The following is a 19,637-nucleotide window of genomic DNA, read 5'->3' as shown; positions in this document are numbered from 1 at the left end:
TTAAAAAGGTGCTACATCTGCACAGCTGATTTCACTTATTTTGGCTGATTAGACTTCTTCTGTCTGGGACTGTGTGGGAGCATATGGACTGTGTTCGACTGACACATTTGTCACGCTACAGTTAGCTTTTTAGTGCATGTCTGGTGACCTCCGTAATTTCTAGAATATAGGTCCACCAAACTTTAACATGGACAGAGCTTTAATCCACCAAAATAACTGAAAACACCTGTGTGGGTGTGCTACATCTACTGTATTTGTGTCTGTGCCTACAGTAGGTCTCCAAAAAACTGTATCAATATGCCTTTTTCAAAGCAGATACTGAATTGTCATGGTAGGAAAAGCACATGTGATACTAATAACAATAACAATGGCTCTGTTGTATTCAAGTCTCTCAGTGAGCCATGACAGCACGCCAGCATGCACAACACCAGGACCCTGAAGCGGCTGAATGGAATTAGGCCATCATTCATTTTATTATTGACACCTGTACTTTTTCCTCCTCAACCCTATGTCTAAATGTATTCTCTGAAAAAGGCATGCTTGTATGATGATACAAATACAAACTATTAGTATTGGCTTCAACAAACCACATTGAAACGGAACGGAACGCCTGATCTGGTCCAGAATCAAAGTGGCCCTGCTGTAGATTGCCAATCCTGTCTGTAACACTGGATTTCATAGACTTAAACTGACCAACAATGGCTCATCCTAACACACACACTTCCCACGTTGTCATTAACACAGTCAGTCAGTCTACTGCAGTACAGCTAAGCTCGTAACTTGGCACTTCTTTAGCAACTGCAAAGCCACTTGACCTTTCTCTGTCACGTTTCTGGTCGCACTCAATACTGCAATGGCTCTATTTTCGTATGAATTATATCCCTGCAGGCCATAAGTCTGTTGTGATATAACTACATTGCAGCTGATGATGTAACCACACACACACACACACACACACACACACACACACACACACTCACACACACACACACATATAATATAAATTGCTTTTCAGAAAAAGTAAAGTACTTCATGAAATCTTAAAATACAAAAATCCACTTTACACAGTGCTGCCATACATGTCTGACCTTAACTGTCTGCAGGTAAAACAAAATGTAAAAAAAATAAATTCATTATTGGCTACAGTCTGAGCACAGTCACGTAACAGCTGCAACAGTAGATGATACTGCAGGTAGTTGTTTCTGCTAGTGTCATTGTTTCATAATCACATCTTGTGTCGGCTTTACCTGATCGGCTTTACAACTTTATCTGTTGTAATTTAAATGTTATTGTCTATTTGCTGAAATGCATGCTGTGCACTCAGCCCCATTAAAAATGAGGATCTCCCTCAATGGGCCCCGAGTTTGAAATAAAGGTTTGAAATTGAAATTGAAATAACAGGACTTTCTAATTAAATACAGTCTGATTCTGTCCCTCTTCTTCAGCCTGTACAGACATATTCTGATTTTCAAGAAATCCATATTGTGCGTAAAAACTACAGATTTACAGAAAAACGTATAAAGATGTTAAGCTCTATTTGACTGTCCTTGCTGTATGTCAACCTTATGGCTTTGTACAGGAATAGTGAGAAAGGTTAATTTAAGGGTTCAATTATGATTTCAGTGAAAAATTTAGGAGAGCGATGACAGTGTTAGTTGGACACTGGAATAGACAGGCTGGCAAAAATCACGTTGGATAATCAGATGAGATGACCTGCCAAATTGTGTGCCTGACCGCCAGCTGAAGCCTGCCACAGTTTCCCCTCACCACTACCCCGGGGACAGAAGATAGGTTGAGAAAACCAACACTGGCTTCAGAACAGAATACAAGAGTAGAGTAGAGTGGAGTGAGGAGTACAGCATGACAGAGTGACAGAATCTAATAGAATAGAGTAGAACCTAGACCTAAAACATCCATTAGTCAACTGATGTAAAACTAACCACCAACTATTTTAATAATTGATACATTTTTAAGGTAATGTTTTTAGCAAAAATGCCATAATTTAAGTTCTTCCAGCTTCTGAAATGTCAAGATGTATTGGTTTTCAGGCATCTTCCAGCCATACAATGTTGTGCATACTTTAAGGATAGTGACCTAAGACGATTACCTTAGATAACCCAAGAAACTGTTTAACCAAAGTGGTAAGCACCAGCGTCTTGTCTTCTGACCAATTAAGTTGGTAGATGAAAAAAGTCACAAATCAATAATAACGTCATTAAATACATGACATTTGTGTCATGGTCAGATGATTTGAGTAAAAACTGTTTTATAAATTATATTAAATATATTTAGGATTTTAAGCAAGGTAACGTTAGCCCTGCCCAGCTCCGCTGGAAATATAAAAACCCTGTAATGGAAATAATGGTTGCAGTTGCAGGTCTAGTATAATTTAATGGAGGTTAGTTCAGACTAAAATATAATGGTTTAAAGTGCATTAGTGTCAGTAACGTTACACTATAGCAAAAATAGTACAGAGTTAACGTGAGTGTGTGTGTGTGCGTGTGTTTCGCTCCTAAAAAGGATAGAACCAGTGAAGCTCTATAAAACAATCTAAAGGCAGCTAATCGTGTAGCTAGCCTCCGTGTAGATGCAGTCACGGTGTTTTCAGACAGTCTTCATGGTTCAGTTAACACACAGACTGTTTTCCTCCTGCTGCTGCTAGCTTATAACATGCTAACTACACCGTAAGCTAGCGTGAAGCTACCGGCAGGCACAAAGAGCCCACACAGCTGGCCCTAATTCTGCAATTCTGATCAATGCTGTCCAAACACAACATGCAGCCGCTCAGTCTTACCTCCTTTACTGCGACGACAGCTTCGAGTCCCCGCACAAACCCAAACTGTGCTTTCCTAACGTGATTTAATAGTGCACTGAGATAGCCAGCTTTGTCCACTGTCTGGAAGAGATGCTCAGCGTCTGCTGCTGCTCACCGATGTTTGAAGCATTAGCGTTTTCCTTTCAAGCCTCTCACTGTAAAAATACAACTTCAGCCCGTTGCCCGTAAACCACCGTGTAAATGCGCCATTACATTTTAAGACGGCGGTTAGTAACGAGAAGATGAAAGAAAGGCGGGCTTGCATGTCACTCCAATGAACAAATTAACTAAAAAGCAACAAGATACCACAGCAAAATGTCTCCGTTTAATGTACTTGCACTGTAAATCGAATATAAACACAACCACCAAGAAACATAGAAAGAACGTTACGTACCTCTAGTGGATGTTAAACCCCACTACAGGGAAATAATAACAACGAGTTTGCGCTTTTGCAAAAACTTTACGGTTAGACCTCACAGTAATGGACGTTAAATAAACATGACGTAACAAAACCAGGACCAATTGGCTTCCAGGATGGGCGGGACAAACACAGATAACGGACCCAAAAATCCCTCCGTCTGCTGATAATTATGTGAATTATCTGAAACGTTATGAGTTTTGGTGTATGCCCTACAGGGAGAAGACAATGCCGGCCACCGACGTAGAAATACACTGAAGTAAGGTTAGTCAGAATTTGCCTGAAATGAAACACCAACCGGTTAGCTATATGCTATTGGATAGCTACTAACTGTCATTGTAATGCGCTAACTGACGATGAATGAAAATGATTAATTTTATAATGATCCTAGCTATTATTAGTGACATGTTGTATGACGTGGTTAACAATACTATGTTTTAAATAGCTAACGTTATTTAACAGCTATTCCAACGTAGCTGTCTATTCTTATAAGTCGGGTTTCTTGCTAAAATGCTTTATAGACCAAACATTCATCATAATTATGTGATGCTGAGTGTCTGATTTTTTTCTGACCTTTTTTTGTCTCCATCCCATGGATGTCTGTCTGTTTCCTCCTCTGATCTGTCTCCAGTCAGTGAGATGTCTCTGGCTCAGAGGGTTTTGTTGACCTGGGTCTTCACCCTGGTCTTCCTCATCATGTTAGTACTGAAACTGGACGGGAAGGTAAAGGTTTTTTTCTCTCTTAATACATCAGTCTCTTGTAAGTCTTCTCTTTGTCCACCCTATACTAGTAAGTACGTAGTATAATAGTACTGTTTACTCAATCAAGATATCCTAATTGTTCATTTACTTTAAATCCTTGGTGTGTTTACTTACTGAATTTGATTTCTGTGTGATTTTTTTTCTTCTCCAACTTAGTTAGAAATTGACCCATCCCATTGATATAAATGGTGAATAAACACCTTTTGATTGTGTAATTGGCATAATATTCTGCCTCCAGGTGCAGTGGAACTGGTTCCTCATCTTCCTCCCGGTCTGGGTATTTGATGGCATCCTCATCCTCATGCTTGCCATCAAGATGGCAGGCCGTTGCAAGCCCGGGTACGACCCACGCAACGGCTCTCCAGACCTGCGTCTGCGTGCCTGGTACCTGACGGCCATGCTGCTCAAGCTGGGCTTCTGCCTGACGCTGTGCGCCAAGCTGGAGAAGCTAGCTGATGTAAAGCTGACCTTTGTGTGTATACCACTGTGGACCATGTTGCTGGGGGCGCTGGTGGAGCTGGGGCTGAATATCTTTCCTGACAGGAGAGAGGCCTAAGAGCGATGAATCATTACACCAACAACGGAAAAAAAGTGGTTGAGACTATTTTTGTTGTTGGATGACCAAGACTTTGTGAAAATTGGAGCTTTTGCTTTGGCCTGATTATGTTTCCAGAAGAGTGAGGCTCAAAAATGAATCCAAACATTATATTAGTATTCATTTTAAGAATAAGAGACTTTTTGAAAAAAATCTAATGTAATCTAAATCTAAATCATAGTGTGTACAGACCTCACAGGAGTATGCTGTGAGAGCTTCAGCATGGCAGGGACTCTCTCTAGCCTGGACTGTCTGTCCATTCATTTCAAAATGACTCCATTTTCTTTATAAAGAGAAAATGCCAGAAGGGGATCAACTGTAAATGCATAAGTCTACTGTGAAGCCTACACTAAAAGGAAACATTAACATCCTCTAATGTTTGCTTTTGTCTTGAACTGAAGATGTTCAGTATTGTTATGTATATATGCTAGCACAGCTGCTCTCGTAAAGATCGCCACACAGGGAGGATGTGAACAGTATTTCATTTTGACTCCACTTCCTTTATTTAAGCTGCAGAACATTAACTATCACTCTTGGTACCAAATCATGGAGTGTACCTTTTGTTCCATATGCTTTAGATATTGTGTGGCTTTATTTAAGTCACAAACACTTTTCTTTTCATTCCTGATCTGTGCAGAGTAGTTGGCCAAATATTATTTCACAAGTTATGAATTTAGAGGTGTTCGGTACAACAGCTTGATTTGGTTGCAATAACAAGGAAATTGGATCGAGGAAATGAGTTCAGGACATAAAAGCATCTTTGAACAACTTGTGATTTTTCCACAGGCTACCCCCTCTACTCTGTACAATGTCTCTTTTGTACCATGTAAATCATCATGTGCCCCATGAAAAGCAGTAAGCTGTTATTACTGTAGATGCAAGTTCCGCAGTCGCTATGAAAAAAACACATTGACATGTATCATGTTAAAGATCATGTTATTACTACTGTATATTAAATGTAATTATTAGGGTGCAAACATGCATCAGAATACTTTCTACTAGCTAGTATTGTATCATCATCGTTTCATATTTCGACTTCATGGTACGGCTGACACTGTGGCATGTATGCCATTTGTTTTGTGCCATTTGATTGTTTATTTCAAATACATTCTTTGCATTATTTTGCACTATGGTAAACTGAAAAGGAATAGGTGTTTTGAGATTGAAAGTATTTGATCATTATTGCACGTCTTTTAAAAAAGTGAATGGATTCTGTATATTAAAAGCTGGGTATTTGTCTCAAATAAATACACATTCAAGTGTTGCCATACTCAGAAAGGTCAAATTATTTGCAGACTATGTAAAACAAAGTATCGTGGGTGGGGGGAAAACCCTGCTGGGACATGTTCTGAAATGTGCTGTTACGCAAGCACAGAGCCAACAGCAGTGTGTGTGTGTGTGTGTGTGTGTGTGTGTCTAGTCTTTGTATTTTCGGTCTACGTTAGTCTTTAAATATTGTAGTGCTTTTGTGACTTTATAAAATGTTAGTGTTCAGCTATTGAAGTGTATGAGATTAATGTTTCCAGTTTGCCCTAGCCATACTGACACCGCCATCTACAGCAGCAGGACAAATCACTGCGGCATAACATTTTGTGCTATGGCTAGCTGAGATGCTAGCATGCTAGCTGCTATTGTTGAAAATTCACTAAGCCTTCACTCATCCCACAAAATATAATATGCAGAGGTGAAGGAAACTAAGTACATTCACTCAGGTACTTTTTCTTAAGTAGAGTCATGAGATATTTGTACTTTACTTGAGTATTTTCACTTTATATACTTCCACTGCATTTCAGAGTGAAATATTGTACTTTTTACTCCACTACTATCTATCTGACATGTATAGTTACAGAATACTTTGCAGATACAAATTTATGTCATAGAAACATAAACTTTAAACACCCAATGTTTTACTTTTGGTACTTTTTCTGATCATTTTATTTAGGATTTTTACTGCAGGTATTTTTTTTATTTTTTTTTATTGTATTAGTACTTTGAGTTAAGTAAAGCATTTTCTTGCATTCAGTGTTTTAGTACAGTGATGATTAATACCGTTCCTAGATAATTAGCACTGGAGTGAGGAGTGAATGCTCAAAGACTGTACAGTCTGTTTCAATGAAATTTTTCCGAGTAGTCCCTCCAAAACTCTGTTTCTCTCATCTCCAACTTCCTGCCTCACTCCCACTCTGGTAAGGTCAGCTGAGCTCCTCTGGCATTCCTGCTGTGTGTGAGAGAGTGTAGGAAAGAATGAATAAAGAGGAAAATGGCTGTTTTGAGACTTATTTGACCTGACACACACCAGCCCTGAATTATGGGGCTACTGCATTGTGTTGTTTATGAGTTGCCTGCTCAAATCTCGCCTGGTAAAACTGCTGAGGTCATTGCTGCAGACTGCAAGGAGTGGGTGGCTTGAATAACAGCAATACAGAGAGAGAAAACATACTAGGTGGGTATATACAGACAAAGACGGAGGTATGGCTACTTAGAATTAAAAATGAGTTTTTCTTTCTAGGTCACACAGGTGTCTTTAGTCTTTAACCAATCACACAAACCGAGGTGCTATAAGGTTGGTAGCAAAGTGTTGAATGCCAGGTACTTCTGATATTGACATGACACAAATCCTACACCATAACACAGCTAGAACATATTGTCCCTAGCGGGTCTCTCTTGAGAATGAGACCCTGTATCTCAGTGAGATTACCTGTATAAATAAAGGTTAAATAAAATAAAAAAGAATCAATATTCTATACAGAAAGCATAACTACTTGAATGTGAAAAGGGTTGCTTGAAGTTATGAACCCACAGAGTGCTTAAAAGAGCCCCCATTATACTCCTTTTCAGCGTCATATTTATACTCTTGGGGTCTACTAGAATTGGTTTAAATACTTTGATGTTCAAGAAACAGATTTTGTTTCTCATACTGCCCATTGCTGCAGCTCCTCTGTCTGAAACAGTCTGTCTGATCTCTTGGCTCGCCTTCCTGAAAACCCCAGTCTGCTCTGATTGGTCAGCTGGCCCACTCTGTTGTGATGGGTCAACCAAACAAACAAGCCACTGGGCAGGCTGTGCTTGCTCAGGCAGGACCTATGGTCAGCACATATGAAAAACTGGGCTGGCTTTCTTAATCAGTGACATCACTAATTGAGGAATTTCAAAAAGGAAGGTGGCGAGGCGTTTCTAGGCAGTTGAGAAAAAGTGCTGTCTGTGGGAGAGAAAGCTCCATTTGGCGTTGTGTTTTTTTTGTAGTTTATACATCTATTGCATACACAAAAAACTACTGTATATAACACACTAAAAGATGGGAAAAATCCAAAAAAAGCATAATAGGGGCTCTTAAAAAGGGTCTCTCAGAGCATTGTTTCAGCCACAGCAGACATTTTTAGCAAAAAAGCTCTAAAAACCCAATTGTTTACCATCTTTATCACTATATTGATATTAAAAGATCAATATGAATATATTTAAAGATTGCATTGTGTTTACAATTCATTGTTTCCGCTGCCCACAAGTGGCAAAACAGTTATTGTAGGTTAAAGATACCCTGTGGGGTTTGGTAAAAGTTGTGTTTACATTCAGTGTTTCTCAGCCAAACACATTGTGTATTCTTAAAATCTTAAATCTTTTAAAAAATATTCTAAATCCTGCATTGTTACAGTCATGTTGTGGTGCGTTCCAGTTGAACCGGGTAGTCGGAATTTCTGAGTTTCCTGTCGGACAATCATCGGCATCACATCCAACATGGCTGCTCCGAGTATACTGTTCAGCCCGACACACCAACCGTCGGCAGAAAAGGCAGTCGGACTGATCAGTCGGCTCCCCAAGGTCCATAAAGTGCCTCAGAACACAACGGGTTAGCACTCCACCAATCAGATTGGTGGAGTGAGTCCGACTGCCCGCCCTCTGACCCAGCAAGTCAGGTCGGCCAAGATGAAGGCCGACGGCTCCTCCGACGGACGATGGCACGGAACACACCGAGCAGACTCGAGTCACTGACCTCGACAGACTGTCCGACGGCCGATTATCGGGTTGGTGTGTCAGAGCCATTAAGCACTTCCGTCTTGTTTGCATGCGCAAAATACAGCATAATGCTTTGTTATCAACTAGTATTGCTAACAATGGCTAACCTAGTCCACCTATTCGTTAAATAGTTTTCCGACTTGTTACTGGAACACGACTTGAGAGGTAAATGTAACACAGCATTAGCTTGCTTGCGGTTTTCTTCTTCACTGCCTTTGTTGTTGCATTGCTACATTTGACACGTTATTGCCACCAAGTGTTGATCAGCAGAATAGCATGAAACTAATGGCATACAAGCAAACAGGGACCCACTCAAAACCGGACATATTTCTTTCCGAATTCAGGTCCGAAGGGGAGGGACTTCGCCTCTCTATAGCGCTACTAGTGGTCAAAAACTCCACAGAGTACCTTTAGTCTGGCTAGTCCACACAACATTCATGGGATAGGAGAAAAAATGTGCTCTGGTTTATTGGCATTTCTTTAAACCAATCACAATAGTCTTTGGCAGCACTAGGCGCAGGACGCAGGGACAGTACCTCTGCAAAATAGCCACGGGAAGGAACTTGGACATAGGGAGGCGAGCTCTGGGATTAAAATGGCTGTCGAGTGTGTGATCAGAATTTGACAAAAAAAAAAAAAAAAAAAAAGATTAATATAATTTGATTGTCGGTTCTAGCTCGGAGGATGTTTCCTGAATCAACTGGAGTTTAGAATGCCAACACAAAGAAAGCGAAAGGTGAGGGACATCCGGCGGAACCTCTGGCAGCCCCGGAACAATCCCGTAAATGGAACCTCGTCAATATAGACTAAGTATCTTTAAACCTCAGCCATCCTGTTTTCCCACATGCTTAACATGTTTGATGAGACTATTTTGAGAATACATATGAACATTCTTCTTTTTTCTACATGCAAGTTTTTAACCACCAGACCGTACCACAACATTTTCCATACATTGAACCTTTTATTAGCTAGGCTCATATTTAAAGTAGAAACCACACTACACGTTTTTTTCCTCTTTACAAAACTTCTTATGTACACTACAGTGCTGACAGTTAAAAATCACAGAAACAAAATAGAAAAACAAACAAACCAAAAACCTTGAGATAAATATATTCTGTGAAAACAACGTAGCCCCTGAAGACTTGTTTTGTTTTCAACCATAATTTTGTCACATTTGTACAAAAAATATAGAAGTTCCCGTCAGGTTTTTTTTTGTAACATCTGAAAACCAAAAGCATAAAAAGAGCTGCAGAGCGCCTTGCAACTGGCATTAAGTGCTTAATCGTCACCTTCTCACTCCCCAAAGCCACAAAGTGAAAAGTTCTGTCTCTGGAATGAAGTCCTGACAGACAGGCTGGTGGTAAGACTAATCATGGAAAACAACCCTGCTTTTAGGGCATCGTCCCACTGAACCACAAAATGTGACTCATCCCAACTTATGCCGCAGAAATTTTGGGAGAGTTTCCAGTGGCTTTAGAGACCAATTCAAGGCTTTGCTTTCATTTTCTAGTGAAAACTTAAAACTCCCAAGAAAGGACAGAACTCCTTCTCTATATGGCTTTGGACCATGTAGTAGTTCACAGTTAAGGACAGGCACTGGGGAAATGTTGTGGGCTACATTAGCAAGTGGGCTGTACTCCAGTATTGATAGTAAAATCAAGACATCAATAACAAAATAAAATCAAGTTTTCAAGTGAGACAGAAGAGTTTGATTCCAAAATCAGATATCCACCACTTGGAGAAAAATATTAATAGTTGTGGCTAATTTCAATAATTTATTGTACTTTTTAAAAACACAAAGAGGTCACTCCAGTCCCTGGTTGATAAATAAGACATTTCAATAGACATGATGCTCCACACTGTACAGAACTAGACGTCAGTTAAATAGATAAATAGTGCTTTGGGAATGAACTCGACAGTGTACCTTCTGTGTTTTGGAGCATGTATCCAGAAATAATAAAAATAATTGTATCATGTTAGTCTGAGGCCTGAATGATTAACGGAATAGTCTTGGAAGAAACTGAAATTGCCCTGTACATCTGACATAATTAGTATCTCCAATAATATCAATTGTATTTAAACAGCAGTGGATATATCCATGTTACAAAGTGCTGTTATGAGTCACATTTTGGAAGTCTTGACCTACTGCATCTGTATAATATTGCTCTGCTCATTCTGTTATTCTTTTCCAGATGCTGTGAAATCAAAAGTTAAGTCATGGCGAGCTCTTAATGTAGCTGCATAGGTACTAATAATATAATGCTGCAGATTGAATATTTCAATGACCCTGAACAATTACCTAAAGGTAACTAAAATTTAGGATTGTTTTTAGGAGACAAATATATTTGTGGATGTGTGCTGAATTTTTCTTCCTGAGACTCTGAAGGCCGCTCTGTGCAGCAGCCTTGGCTTGGGTCGAATTCGTCCTTGGCTGAACAGCAAGTGCTCTGTTTCCAAAATTAGGAGACCCTGGTACACATCCAACAGACACTGAAAAACACAGCAAGATTACACTTAAGAACTCTGCCACTAGTGTTGAGGGTTACAGGTACAAGATAATCGCAACACTTTTAAGGAAAAGTTTGACATTTTGAAAAATATGCTTATTTGGGTTTTTTTTCCTTCTTTTTTTCTCTCAGAGAGTTAGATTGTTTCCACTCTGACGTCTGTATGGTAAATATGAAGGTGAAGCAGGTTAGCAAGCTAGCAGAATCCATCTACCAGCACCTCTAGAGCTCACCAACTAAGACGTACAGTAGATGTAGGAACAGTAACTTGTAACTAGTCTCCGCTTGTTGCCTGGCTTCTCACAGAGATGACAAGACTCCAGTGTTTCCAGTCTTTATGCTAAGCTAAGCTAAGATAAGCTAAGCGGCTGCTGGCTCCAGCTTTATATTGACTGTGCAGACAAGAGTGGTGTGGATCTTCTCATCTAGTTCTCATCAAGACAGCAAATACACGCATTTTCCAAGATGTCAAAATATTCCATTGAACTGTGACTCTCTTTATGATGCTACTCTGTACTGTAGCTTACTAAACTTATAATTGACATGGGGGGGGGCAATAAAACACTGGAAAAGTCCTAACATGATTCAATAGGACATCACTGGCTTTGTATCAATAGCTTTGAATTCAGAATACGGATACGTGCTGTCACCATTTCAATAATGGGGAAATGTATTTAGATTTATATTCTGCAGATTATTGCGGAGCATTATTGCTCAAAATACAATATCAGGGAAACATACTGTGATATACTGTATTGATTAAAATGTATCAATACAATACAGTAGAGGAAATGTAGAAATATTACATAAATACAATATTGTATTGTATAATATCACAATTTGACCCATCATAATTCCAGAAACAGTGTTGGGCACAAAGAATATACTAAAAAAAAAAGCCACAAAAATGGAAGCATTAGCTGCAAGTTTCACAAAAAGGTCATCATCCTAATGACCTTTTTTCATATAAATACCCGACGCTAAGTCTGTAAAAGCAGAAATGTACCTTTTTTCCCCTTCCTACCTCTGATGGCTCACTTAAAGAAAAAACAGAACCAGACAGCAGTTTGGCAGACTAGGGAGCTCATTCAACCCTTGATCCTGAATAAGATCTTTTAAGTCAGAACTGGTGGAGCAGTACATAACTGAAGGCATACCGAATAAACTGAAAACTGCCAATAAATGCAATCAATTCTCAATATTTCTGACCCAGTTCAACCAACGCATTCAGTACAATCTAAACGAGTCAAAAGGTCTGGGGTGAATAAAGTTCGACTCGGCTTCATAAACTACGGTACTGTGTGTTCATACCGATACACTACACCGTCTTCCTCGATATTTCCTTTGTACATCGTTTTACAACATCACAACCAAAATAAAACCTTGTACTGTACATATACAGTCATAAAAAAAAACAACAACATCGTTATGTACAAAAACGACTATAAAATCGGGTTCGGCCCCTCTTCATGCTTTGGGGGAGGGAGGAGGACAGAAGGGCAAGGTTGAGGGGGGAGAGGAGGTGGAAGAGAAGGAGGAGGGGGAGGCGGCGTGGAGGAAGGAGGAGGAGGCGGGTGAGGGAAAGGTTGAGGCTGGTATTGCGGCTGTAGCGGGTAAGGGCTGGGGGGCTGAGAGAGGAAAGACTGAGGGGGGAGGAAGTGGTGAGGGGAGAAGTGGGGATGCTGAGGGGGGAAGTAGGTGTTGGCATGCGGGGCGAACTGGTGATGGTGAGACAGGTGCGGAGGAAGAGACTGGGAGCCAGTGAGGGGAGTGTTTGCTTGATGTGGGGAGGCGATACGGGGGGGCTGGTAGTACGGTTGGGACTGGGCGCTGATGTTGGCTTGGTGCGGGGGATGCAGGTGGAGCTGGCTCATGTGAACTGAATGTGGTGGTGCTTTCTGACAGAGGTAAGAGTTCAGGGGTTGGGGCTGTGCAGGGAGAGGGGGATTGGATAGCGGATTTGGGGGGAGGACTGGAGGTCTGTGAGGAAGATGGGAGTGTGGCAGGAGAGGGGAGAACGACGGGGGAAGCATGTGAGGGAGGTGAGGAGGTGGGAGATGCTGGGGTGTGTATTGCTGCATGTACATCCCTTGCCTCCCGGTGTCCTGCGGCGGAGGCATCTGTGGCTCCGCAGACGTCCTGGTGTCCACACTGTGAGTCCATCTCTCCTGGAGTGTTTGTGTCCGAAAGTCTGTCGTGTGTGTGTGTCTGTCGTGCGTGTGTGTCCGTGTGTCGGCTTGTGAACTCGCAGAGGCGTGTGCTTGTACATCCGCAGCCGGTGACCCGCGCGAGGCTCGAACCTCCGACTGCGCCCATGTCCGCGTGTCTGAAGGGACGTCTGGCTTTAGGCGAAGTGAGTCTTTGTCTTTCGGCCGGTCCAACTGAGAAGAGCAAGGCAGCCGGGAAGTCGAAGAGACGGTGGAAGGAGGGAGTGGGGAGGGACACGAGTCCACTGCAGGTTTGGGACTAGTCAGGGAAGATGTAGCGGAGGTGGATACGGAGGAAGATGTGGACACAGCAGGAGATGGAGAAGAGGTAGAGGATGGATTGGGAGCAGCAAAAGAGGAGCGCAAAGAAGTAACGGCTGAAGACGACAAAGAAGAGGAAGACTTGGAGATGGGTGATTTAGGCGCTGAAGAGGCGGGCCTTATACTGGAAGACGTCATTCTGCTGTCCGAATGATGGTGATGGGGGTGATGATGAAGGTGCTTTGATGATGCTGCTTTGGGTTTTGTGTCCTGATGAGGAGGATGAGGGGCAGGAGGGAGAGGTGAAGGTGATTTATTCTTGCAGAGAGGATACGCTGGAAGTTCTGCTTTCACCTTTGCAGGAGGTGAACCCTGTCGTTTGAGTTTCCCTCCTTCTTTTAGCCTCTCCTTCTCCAACTCTTTGTCTCTAGCGCTGCTCATGTTCCAGTCTACTGAGAGAGCAGGCTGAGACAAAAGAGGTGGAGGATTCAGTTCTTCATTTTTGACAGCCGGCAACGTCCTGTTTTCTGCCACATCAACCTCCACGTGCTCTTCCTTTGTCCTCTCCTTCACTCCTTTCTCAGCCTTCTTTTCTCTCCTCTCCTCCACTACCTCTTCTTCCCCCACTGTTTTCCTCTCCTTCTCCTTAACCTGCTCTTCCTCTTCCTCCCCCTCATCTTCCTTCCCCTCCTCCTCCTCTTGCTCCTCTGCGTCTTCCAGGTGATATTGTCTTAAGCGTACGTGCCATGCCAGGCTGCAGACAGACGACACGGTCTTAAACTGGTGGACCACGTTGCGAGGGATGAAATAGATGTCATCGTGGCACAGGCGGATGCGTGCGTAGTGGATGCCCTCGCGACGCAGCTGGTTGAGTTTGGCATCATCCACCCACTGCACACACTGCAAAGAGAGTTTAGATAGAGGAAATGAAGAGGAACACTCCAAAAAATTAAACGTCATTATCAGAAGAAGATAATAAGTTTTCGCCTTTTTTATTCTTCTTTCCGACCTTTGTTGATTACAGTAAATGCATATTTTGAGATAAAGGTGTGTTGTTGTAAAACATCCTGAATGCTTAGTTAAATTGTAAATAAAGAAAACTAACCCATCCTTCCTTTGCTCCAGACAAGTTCTCTAACTTACTGCAGTTCAACTTTGCTCCACAACGTGGCAGCATCTACATCAGATTCATTTAACTTTACACCTTACCCGGCAGAGATAGCAAGTGTTGGTAACACTGAGGAATAACTGTCTCATTTTGGACATAATAAATGTATGAGCAGTGGCATGCCTTCTGTGTGTGTGTGTGTGTGTGTGTGTGTGTGTGTGTGTGTGTGTGTGTCGTTAAAACCTGAGACAGCGGAGGTTCGTATAGGTCCAACTGCAGCCTCTGGACTACATGAGGGAAATCACCAGCATGGAAACACACGACGTCTTTGGTTACACGAGGAGGCTCCGAGCTGACAACAAGGGAGGGAGGGGAGGACAGAGTGAGAAGGATTACGTGACACGTCTTGGAGAGTAAGCTGTATAAACACTGAGCGTGTGTTGCTTCTAAAACAAAGAAATGCCATCGCTACCTGTACCCCAACAGTGCGATCACATCACGTTGCTTCACCGCCTACCTTTCTCCGGCCCGTATAGCCTTCAGCACCCCCACGGCTGCTGTGGTTTGTCGCTCAAAGCCCTGACCGATGTGATCGGCGTGGGCCCGAGTCCGATCCTCAAACAGCATCTCTCTGGGCTCGCTGGTCCGGGGCAGCGACTGCAGCAGGTTCTTCACCTCGTTAGTGGAGCTATGACAGAACAGAAATAAAACGCTGTGAAAAGTAGAAAGACACACAATAGTGTCCACACAGTTCTTCAAAGATTTCTCTCCTGTCTATGCTTCCCTGCCGTCAATCTAAAGAAGGAAATGACTAAAGGTGAGTGGCCAGCTTTGTGTATTTCTTTGTTTCCTGTCTGCTGTGGCAAAATAAAAGCACCAGACAGGCTGCCGGTGTTGTTGTGATCTTTCTTGACTTGCTCATTGATGTAATCCAGATGCCACAGTATGACACGAGGAGCAGAGAGGATGTTGGAGAGGATGAAAACTGCATTAGTATGGATATGAAAAAACATTCTTGTTTTGGAGCATTTTCAGTAGGGCTGCAACGATTATCATTATCAATTAATCTGCTGATTCTTACCTAGATTAATGGTTTGGTCAGAATGTCAGAAAATAGAAGAAAAGAAAATGGCCCTAAGGCCCAAATTGACTTATTCAAATGTCTTTTTTTCTTTTTTGTCCAGCCAACACCCCAAAACTCCAAAATATTCACTTTAACATCATAGAAAACTAAGAATATCTGCAAATATTCACATTTTATAAGATGGAACCAGAGATTTTTTTACTTAAAAAATAACTTAAAATGAATCGATTATTAAAATACCTGCTGATGAATCAACTAATCAATTAAGTGTTTTAGCTCTACAGCAAACCTAATTAGGTGCTTCACAGCATACCAAGGCTGATGATTTTGATGATGATGATAATAATAAAATACACTTGTATTTGATTTATGATTATGGAGCCTAAATGACATTTGTTCTTAAATGTGAGAAATCTGCTGCTTTTCTCCGATTTGTGTCACCATTAAGTGGGAAAGTAGGAAAATGCTATTATTTGCTAACATTTGATAGAGAAAACGATTAAGCGAAAAAATCAGTTAGTTAGTTAGCCATAGAGCGGTTGGGATGTAGAGGATGAAAAAGCTTGTTCGCATGACCTTTATTAAACATCTGTGTGGTGTAGTCAGTGAATGTCCTAACTAAAGGTTTCACAGCATACTGTAAAAACATATTCATTGTCTGCATATATAAAAATGATACTATTTTTTTTTTAGCTAGACCAAATATTTCTTTCTTCCAATGCAAATTATTTTGTAAAAAAAAGAAAGAAAAAAAAAAAGAAGGCATTTTAAATAATGGAAAGAAAAAGTGCTGGAACACATCCACATACGGCCACACTTGGCTTCATGCATACAGCATACGGAGAAGCTGAGGCATAAAAGCATAAGAAATTAGCTGTGTTGCCAAACAATAGAAGTACTGCAGTCAGCTCACTACTGGATCAGTTACTCACACTGGAGCTGCAGTCAGATTCAAACAAGAGTACAAACACACACTCACAGAGTCTGTGAGAGATTCCTTTGAGAGTGTTACACAGACAGAACAGCAGCGAGACTACCCGTGCTTCATTCATTCAGAGATAAGAGGAGAGGTAGGAGGTGGTGGAAGAAGGAAGGAGCAGAGGAAAATAGAACACACACACACACACACACACACACACACACACACACAGCTGTGTCTGAGCTGACTGCAGGCTGACAGTAATGAATGTAAAACCAGGAAAGCTTGTAAGTGAAACACTGAAAAGAAGAGAGTGTAAAGGGAGGAGTACTGCTGAACGTGCACATCTAGAGCAATATTTGAAGAGGGCAAATGTCTCTGCACCAAGTCGTCAGTACAGACTCCTGTGCATTTATGGGCAACTGAAGTCGTTGGGAGAAGAAAAGAGGAGACCTAGGGAAATGGATGAGTGGGAGAGGAGTGGCAGGGAGAGGGAGAGAGGAGATGACAGAGGGAAATGGGGGATAAAGAAGGAGAGAGAGTTGGGGAGTGAAGGGATTGGGCAGTAAAAATGAGTGTAAACACTGTTAAAGTAAATCTTAAAGCTGCAGCACACTGAAAAGGTTGTTCATCACATTTGGGTAAGTACCTCGTTAAAAAAAAACTTCTCTCTCAGTGTACTCTATGTTCACTGGAGGCTTCAAGTTTCCACTTAAATACTACTTAACACTTGTGTGAGTTGCATACTGGACTGAAAAAGCATGCTGGCAAATTCACGTCTTAAACTCAGATTAAAAGGTAAGCGCAGAGAAATGTTCCCTCTTGTTAAAAAAACAGCATTCCAATATAAAACTCTGCACATACATCATTCTGCACAGTGAAAGTAAAACATCCAAGTGAAGTAACATTAACATAAGCACATTAAACACATTTTTTTACTGGAGGGGCAATTTAAATGTCTAGTTTTATCCAAAACAGAAAAATAACTCGCACATCTATAATGTGAGAACTTTTATCCAACCAAAAATCCAAAATTTAAAGATATTTAACTCACAATTATATAAAATAGAGAAATTCCTCACAATGGAGAAGATGTAACCAGAAAATGTTTGGAGTTTTTGCTAAGTTATCAAAATAGCTGCTGATTATTTTTTTTGTTGCCCAACTAATTGACTGAGACTAATTATTTCAACTCTACTTGAGACAAAGCAGGCTGGGGTTTGACATCTTGCTGACAGCCAGCCGGCTCTCGATGGAGTCATGTTGTCCATCATTCGTCATGCCGTCCGTATCTAAACAGGAACAGCATGCTCTGCGTCAGACCTCTGTCCTGTTTGTTACTGGTGCTTGCCAAGGTTGCTGCTCTTACTATGCAATTATTGTAAATCTCTGGAAGCATGGTGCTCTTTCACCGTCTGACCACTATAATCAAGCTGAATTCTCAGACTGAGAGTCTCGGTGCCGTCAGAAACACGTAACAGCTCGACCTTTTCACTGAAACCACCAAGAAAAAGAAAAGAAGCACTGTGAAGAGATGTTCCCCACACACAAGCCGCCTTCCTTCAACACGACATACGGTCAAACTGCAGACGAGGTCTTGCTGCAAAAAAACATCACGTCCTCCCTTTCTATGCACTTCACAAAACGTCTTTTTTAAAAACACTGTTTTTATGTATTTTTCTTTAGACACACACAGACGGACATAAACAAAAACACTTGCACTGCTCTGACATATTCTATGTGCTTTCTTTAAACACACTTTCGGAGTTTCATGAAGATAACACAGTAACTCAACAATAAATCAACTTAAAGCTGGAAAGAGAGGTCAGGAGCAGGAACAGATCGTAAGAAAAATAGAGAAACAAAGACAGATATTTAGAGGTAGCAGAGGACAGAGAAACGTGGGTGGGGTGGAAGAAAGAAAAGGAAAGAGGAGTTTGAGGAGGAGGAGATGGGGAAAGAGCAATTGAGAAGAGATGTGTTCTTATAGACAAAACAATCGACTAGGGCTGCAACTAACAATTCTTTTCCGTTCTCAATTCGCTAAAGCTTAAGGTGATTGCCAACCAATAGTCTAAAGATATTCAGTTAATGATATAAAACAGAGAAAAGCTGGAACCAGTGAATGATTGATGTTTTCTTTGATTGAAAATGTATTCACTTTGATTTTTTTTTTTTTATGTTTTAAATTAAGAAATTATATATATATATATATATTTTTTAATCCCATAATCCCTCTATTGATGTGACTACCAATCAAACAGAGACAGAGAAATAACTGCTGATGGGAGTAATGTGTGTGTCGTCCCATGCTTGGCTGGCTGCCATGTGAAGTAGCGTCTGATGTCGACTATTAACATGACAACGATGATCTCATCTGAGTAGTAAGCCAGCCCCACACACACACACACACACACACACACACACACACAGTTTGTGAGACAGAGCTAACGTGGGAGCGACGACAAACAGAGAGGGTGTAATTGCCTGACCCAGCGCGGCGCAGCTACAAAAAAGCTTCATGCTGCTTCAAATGTGTGAGTGTGTTTTGTTAGTGTTTTTCATAATCAGTCCTCGTGGGAGAGTACAGAGGCAAGCTCGATCAATAAGGTACACACACAGCAGATACTTGTAGCCAGTACAAACATTCATAGAGACCAAAATCCCTGCCAATTCTGTCTCTGTCTCATTGCAGTGCTTAAGGAGGATCCAAAATAATGGCTGGCTTCACTTCTGTACTCACCGTCTTCTTTTAAAAGGGGACTTTGGTATATCAGCTACAGGTATCATTTGTTCTCCCGGTCTGACCCACATTATAGGACCGTCGTCACTCTCTGTGGGATCCATCCGCCTCAGACTGGAGAACGTTCCCCATGGAAGAGTCCGCTGCAGCCAGGCAGACAAAGAGAGAAAGAGAGAGGGGAAAGAAATAATTCAAGCAGTATGTTAG

General features: G+C 41.4%; 3 protein-coding genes across 6 annotated transcripts in view; 1 reads left to right on the top strand and 2 right to left on the bottom strand.

Moving 5' to 3' along the window:
• LOC144537719 (protein PHTF2) overlaps nucleotides 1-2,973 on the bottom strand; it is a 42,816-nt gene extending 39,843 nt beyond the window's left edge. The window contains exon 1 of one of the 3 annotated variants that reach the window (XM_078281565.1): nucleotides 2,795-2,973. The gene's annotated coding sequence lies outside the window, so the exon portion shown is untranslated. The remainder of the gene's footprint in view (nucleotides 1-2,794) is intronic. The other 2 variants (XM_078281562.1, XM_078281566.1) reach the window with 2 other exon arrangements.
• Nucleotides 2,974-3,358: 385 nt separating this feature from the next.
• Nucleotides 3,359-5,868, top strand: LOC144537612 (transmembrane protein 60-like). 2 transcript variants are annotated; one of them, XM_078281348.1, is made up of 3 exons: nucleotides 3,359-3,492; nucleotides 3,865-3,956; nucleotides 4,234-5,868. In XM_078281348.1, exons 2-3 carry the CDS (start codon nucleotides 3,873-3,875, stop codon nucleotides 4,549-4,551), a joined length of 402 nt encoding a protein of 133 aa, XP_078137474.1. In that variant the 5' UTR covers nucleotides 3,359-3,492; nucleotides 3,865-3,872; the 3' UTR covers nucleotides 4,552-5,868. The 2 variants fall into 2 exon arrangements, with proteins under 2 accessions (XP_078137474.1, XP_078137473.1); XM_078281347.1 differs by having other exon boundaries at nucleotides 3,359-3,497.
• Nucleotides 5,869-10,321: 4,453 nt separating this feature from the next.
• The window catches only part of LOC144537609 (uncharacterized), a 32,752-nt gene continuing 23,436 nt past the window's right edge, over nucleotides 10,322-19,637 (bottom strand). The window contains exons 6-9 of the mRNA XM_078281342.1: nucleotides 19,431-19,573; nucleotides 15,202-15,372; nucleotides 14,928-15,036; nucleotides 10,322-14,476 (exon numbers count right to left, since the gene is read on the bottom strand). Coding sequence (XP_078137468.1) covers nucleotides 12,551-14,476; nucleotides 14,928-15,036; nucleotides 15,202-15,372; nucleotides 19,431-19,573 — 2,349 coding nt within the window. The 3' untranslated portion in view covers nucleotides 10,322-12,550. The remainder of the gene's footprint in view (nucleotides 14,477-14,927; nucleotides 15,037-15,201; nucleotides 15,373-19,430; nucleotides 19,574-19,637) is intronic.

This window comes from Sander vitreus, chromosome 23, assembly GCF_031162955.1.
Source record: "Sander vitreus isolate 19-12246 chromosome 23, sanVit1, whole genome shotgun sequence".
NCBI lineage: Eukaryota > Metazoa > Chordata > Actinopteri > Perciformes > Percidae > Sander > Sander vitreus.
Note: the sequence above shows the minus strand (reverse complement) of the source record. Positions and strands in the feature narration are given on the sequence as shown.